This window comes from Condylura cristata, unplaced genomic scaffold, assembly GCF_000260355.1.
Source record: "Condylura cristata isolate star-nosed mole 26May11 unplaced genomic scaffold, ConCri1.0 scaffold00003, whole genome shotgun sequence".
In the NCBI taxonomy this organism is placed as follows: Eukaryota; Metazoa; Chordata; class Mammalia; order Eulipotyphla; family Talpidae; genus Condylura; species Condylura cristata.
This window is the reverse complement of record NW_004567104.1, coordinates 21,246,849-21,252,848: the sequence shown is the minus strand read 5'-3', so window position 1 is coordinate 21,252,848 and position 6,000 is coordinate 21,246,849. Positions and strand designations below refer to the sequence as shown.

The following is a 6,000-nucleotide window of genomic DNA, read 5'->3' as shown; positions in this document are numbered from 1 at the left end:
TGGTGCTGGGAAAACTGGGAAGCTACATGCAAAAAAATGAAACTAGATCACTGCCTCACTCCAGGCACAAAAATCAACTCGAAGTGGATTAAAGACCTAGACACAAGAACGGAAACCATAAAATATCTGGAAGCAAAGATGGGTCAAACACTACATGACATGCATGTCAGCGACATCTTTAAAGATAGAGCACCCAACGCCACAACAGTGAAGGCAAGGATAAATAGATGGGACTACATCAAGTTAAAGAGCTTTTGTACAGCAAAAGAGACATTACAAAAAACAAACAGACAGCCCACTAATTGGGAAAACATTTTCTCACACAAAAGTTGTGGTAAAGGATTGATCACAAAAATATACGGAGAACTGACGAAACTCAACAAAAATAAAGTAAACAACCCCATCAAAAAATGGGCCCATACTTACTAAAATTAAAAACAGGAACCTGTATTTGCTTCCAGTAGGCAGCTGTTTAAAACAGACAGCCAATAGTGGGCTATGCTTTAAAGGCAGGTTTCTAGCAATTACTATTTGAAACAGTTACCTATGTATAACACACTTTAAAATTTATATCTGAGTTATATGACATGAACACACTATCAAGGGGAGTAACAGAGACATGAGTGGACTTAAGAATTTGGCAGCTCTCTTACCCACCTTTGCAGGTACCTCATTTTCTTTCTCCTTTGCCTAACCTGCACCTTTCACTGGCAACTATTTTTGCCTCCTTATGTCTATGCATGCATCCTCTTCTTCCCTTTCCTTTTTTATATAATAAATTTGTGGTTTGGGATATATTTTTTAAAAATGATGGAATAATATTATTAAATACTTCCCAGGCAAAGTCTGTATCAGTTCCAAAGAAATTCTACTAAGATATATTTACATATGTAACACACGATATAGGTGTTTATAATAATGCTACTAAACAAAAATGCTCAGTATTAAATATTAGGCCACCTTTTAGATAAAATGATGGATTCAAATTCAGTCTTAAGTGACTAGAAAGTGTCACTATATTATTCTGCCACCACCAGTGACTTCTAGAATTAGACATGGAATGATTACCTAACAAGGCCATATGAGATAATAACAAAGTTTTCAACCTTTACTTACAGGAGAAGTTCACAGATCCTGTGGCCCTTTTGTCCCATAGAATCCAGATATTTAAGACACTTTTTTCTTAGATCTATCACCTATAATGGAAAAATATGACATCAAGAATACATATTCATCAACAGTAGTGAGGATTTTATCTCTAAAAAGAAAAGCATCTTTTAAAATATCAATACATGTACCAACATGAGTGAAATTCTAAGATACATTTTATACATCATAGGCACGAGCTGTGTTTCTATAAAATTATATATTTCTATTCTAAAAGAAAGGTGTAGAAATTTATTTCCCAAAACATTGGTCATCCTCAAAATGATGAGATTTTCTTTATACTTATACTTTCTTATAGTAAAGCTGTAGTATTTTGCAAGCAAAACTAAATAAATAACCTATATAAACTAGAAGAGCTCTAAGTAGAAGCTTCTCAGCCACAGGAATGTCTTCTTGCTTTCTTGGTTGTTCAACTCCAGAACCATGAAGGGACTCAGCAGAGTACACCTTTAACACATGCTAGACAGCACAGTAGACATGCACTTGACAATAAAGCACAGCCTTCATTATTTAAGAACATGGTCCAAATTTTAACAGTTAACCCTCTCAACTCACCACCAGGCTCCAATGTACCTTCCGATGAATAGGCACCAGAATTAGCTCCTGTTCAAAGAGATTGACCCCTTTGGTCCATCTTTTCACTGCTTGGTAACCCCCAGACTTTAGTTTAGGATAGAAGAAAGTACTGAATGCATGAAGTGCCGGAAAGCCTTGTTTTTTATTTCTTTCCACTAGAAGATTCATGTAAAAGTTAATGACCTGTAATAACAAGACAGTATTTGTCGGAACTTAGCATGCACATTATCAAAACTAAATTTCTGCTGACCTGAGTTAGGGTAAATCAAAGGTAAGCATCTTATTTAGGTAAGAAAAGATACTAGGGTCCGCCCTGGTAGCGCAGCGGGTTAAAGCACAGCCATTAAGAAGCTAAAGCCACTTCCCATGAGTTCATTCCTGCCTGCCCGCCCACTCCCCCCCCTTCAGGAGATCCACCTGGTGCGGCAGACCTCTCCTGAACCCCGCAGGCTGCTCCCCTAAGCAGTGTACTTTGTTGATCTGCCTGTTCTCCCCACTCTGTCTCTGGTGAATCCTCTCACCTTCTACATCTCTGGCCTGTACCCCAGTACCATATGAATAAATAAATAAATCTTAAAAAAAAAGATACTAAAGGGGATGAAATAACTCTTTGTGGCAGAAGATGGAAAATAAAAACTGATCAGTGCAAAATGGGAGGGATTAAGATGGAATGAAATTGTACTTCTGAGATATCTAAGAGTCAAGAGAAGGAACTCAATAAGATTATCTTCAACAATAAAAAGGTGTGTATGAATTAGAGCACACAAAAATATGTAGAAATATTAACTGGAAATATAAACATACATGAATACATTTTACAGTAAGTATATATAGTTGATTTTTTAATTTAAAAACATTAACTAGAAATAAGCAAATCATTAAAATTTTAGCTGGTAATACCTCTGAATGATAATATTTTTCTTTCACTTTCTATAACAAATATATTTTCAATGTGAAACAAACCACTTCGAAGTGGTTTTGAAAAAAGATGCTTTAGATCACTAGATGGGGGGGTGGGGAGCAAATGCAGAAGGAAGCAAAGGAAGAAAACACAGGGACTGAGCATCTGGGAAAAAGACCAAATGAAAAATAGTCAGGGACTACAAGTTAGCTTTAGCGAAATATGTAAAGATACAAGAGACAAATTAAGCTAATTTTTAGTTAGCGCTAATGAAACAGAGAGACTGTGGCTAAATATTCCCAAGACTACTGAAAAGTTAAAATGGCTCCAACAAGAATTCATTAAAAAAAAGCATCACGGGCCCTCCCTGGTGGCGCAGCAGGTTAAAGCACAGCACAAGGAAGCTTAAACCACTTCCGCATGAGTTCGATCCCCGCCTGCCCCAGAGGTGACCACTTAGTGTGGCAGACCTCTCCTGACCCGCCCGCTGCTCCCCGCAGCAGTGTACTTCTGAGGGGATCTGCCTGTTCTGCTACCCAGTCTGTCTCTGGTGAATCCTCTCACCCTCTGCATCTCTGGCCTGTACCCCAGTTCTATATGGATAAATAAATAAATCTTTAAAAAAAAAAAAAGCATCACTTGTTGCTTGTTGCTTCCTCGGCTAGACTCACAGAAAACTAGTAAACAAAGTGATGGGTGAAACAATGCAAAGGTGCGTAAGAGGGAGACACTGCTAATTAAATACAGTAAACAATAAGAATTAACCATCTATTTAAATGTTCTTTGTTTTAAATAAAACTGGAGGCTGCTCTATTAACCCTTTATAATTGGGGAGAAATCACTTTGGTTAGTAAGTGGTTAAGTATCATGATAGCCAAGGCTGGTGAAGGGTAAAGAAAAAAGACTGCTTACTTCATCATTGAGCCAGTGATAATTCTTTAAGGTCTGGATATCTCCTCGAGTGATTCGCAATTTGAAAGCACTACTTAAGATCTCATCCTGTGGGCCATGGCCTAAGGCATTACTGATTTCCTTTTCCATGTCCTGAATTAAAAAGTCCAGAAGTTGCTATTTTAGTATAAAACCACTATCAGATAAAGACAGTCTGAGACTGAAAAAGGTTTTCATTTCTGCAAATTTTTCTTGGGAAAAATATATTATCAATTACTATTAAACTGAAGTGTGAAAAGATTTAAATTAGGACTACAAACAGTCTTACTGGTGGTTATTAAAAGCTAGTCTACTCTAACTTTTAGAAATAATTTCATAATAATATTTAAAGTAATCTCAAAGATCCTATTCCCATTTATTGAGCTTTATGAAACAAATATGGAGCCAGGTGTTCTAAACACGTAAATCTATGGGGGAAAGATTATCACCATTTAAATTATATGCTTTCAAATCATAATTAAAAGGCAGAAAATGCACACATATAGAAGAGTAAATGTAACCCCCAAATTTTACCAATATTTGAACCTGAAAATGTCTAAATTCTTACTTTACTCCTTTCATACTATAAAAATATTGCTATACTTACTTGCCGCCTAAACTTTCACTTAAAAACATAAAAATAACAAAATTAGGATACCTAAAGACATAAGAGAACAGGCAAAAGCTAGAAAACAAGGCAGCAGTCTAGTAGCTAAACTATCACTGATTAAGAGTCTCCATTATTATAAAGAATTATGTAGGCAAATACACATTTATGATATAAACTGAAACTTCAAACTCAACAGAACTTATCTTCATTCAAATATTTTTAATACTGCTACCCAAACAGCACAGAATTTTGCTATTTTACAGCTCCTTTTCTCCACTCACATACCCAGTAGCAAATGTCCAAGACCTGTTCAATGAACAAGACTGACTACCACCTACCTTGACACTGGACCTTGACACTGGACGAGGTAGAAAGAAAGCTCACATTTAAATTTAAAATCTACTTCTATTTTCTTGTTTTATATATGTTCCTACTACTGTGAAATGCAATAATCAATGAAATGGGACATTTTAGGAAACTATAATTACTTTGAAAAAAACTGCAATGATCCCATTTCTAAAACCAAACCTATACTATATAACCAAAATATTTGAAGGTTATAAAAATAATTTACAAAGACTACATTATTTCCATGACATATGACAATAATGTCTACTCATACTTGCTAAACATTAATTAACCTAATCCCTTCAGAGGTGACTAATGATCAATGTAGCCAGTGACTAACAGTCTTTGATCAAATCTCTCTGATAGATTGATTCGTCCCTAGCCTGGAGGAACTCCTCAAATCAAAATGTTGCTTAAAAACATCCTCCTTGTTTTGATCAACACAAGAAACAATACCTCTGTAAGTTCAAGAAGATCATCCGTCCTTTTATCCCTCTCTTTGCCTGAGCAATGTCTTTCTTTACTTTCAAGAACTGCCATTTTCCTCCTCAGTAAGCCATTGCTTCCACTGCCCAGGCGGAGTCGGGCTGACACTTCTTCAGACAGGTCCGGTTCTAGCTGGTGCCCCCTCCTCTATCAAAAAAGTTTGTTTTCCATTGATATGTTTGATACTAGCACATATAAATATATATAACACATGAAATATAAAACAGTGCTGTTATCTTGAAAGAAAAGAGAATTAGCAATCCAAATAGGAAAGACACTAGTCTATCTGTCTTTACTCTGCCTCCAAGAGGGAACAAAACATTGTTCAAGACTGATGGCTCACAGGCTATGCTTCATGTTACAAACCTTGAAACAGAATATTGGAGATAGCAAGGAAAATACTTGGAATTCTCTTAATTCAATTCAAAATGAAATAGTTAAGATGTATGAAAAGTCAAACAAGAAAATATGACCTATAATCCAATCACTAAGAACAAATCACTACTATTCTTACATTAAGTAAAGGTATTCTATTTGATCTTTGTAGAAAAGCATGCATTGTTGAAAAATAGACAAAACAGTGTACCACCTAATTTTTGTCGAATGCCTTTGTATTCATGATTCACAAATAGAATTGTTTCAGCATCTCAGAAACTCTGATAAGAGCCTTTCTTTTATGAACTTATGTAACACTAAGACAATGAATTTAAATAATCTTGTAGGCAAACTATTTTTTAAATTAGGAAATTTATTTAGAAATAGAGTTTTGACCTAGAACAGCACTACTCTCAACTGTCTAGCTAGTACTTTAATTACCAGATTTAGTGGGCATAGGAAAGCAAAAAGTACTGCCTCTTCCCCACAGTCCCAGAGAGCAAAAGCTTCAGAATCTGGGCTGGACGCAGTCTTATCCAAGTAACAAATATACCCCCTCTCTATCCTTTCTCAAGCTTTGTCCCTTTTTCTTTCAGTTTTTGGTTGA

At 35.8% G+C, this 6,000-nt stretch overlaps 1 protein-coding gene across 2 annotated transcripts in view; it reads right to left on the bottom strand.

Moving 5' to 3' along the window:
* SENP2 (SUMO1/sentrin/SMT3 specific peptidase 2) overlaps positions 1-6,000 on the bottom strand; it is a 34,179-nt gene that overhangs the window by 8,412 nt on the left and 19,767 nt on the right. For both annotated transcript variants that reach the window (XM_004675060.2, XM_012733860.1), the window contains 4 exons: positions 4,989-5,165; positions 3,557-3,688; positions 1,723-1,926; positions 1,117-1,196 (listed from right to left, as the gene is read on the bottom strand). In XM_004675060.2, the coding sequence (XP_004675117.1) occupies positions 1,117-1,196; positions 1,723-1,926; positions 3,557-3,688; positions 4,989-5,165 (593 nt within the window). The remainder of the gene's footprint in view (positions 1-1,116; positions 1,197-1,722; positions 1,927-3,556; positions 3,689-4,988; positions 5,166-6,000) is intronic.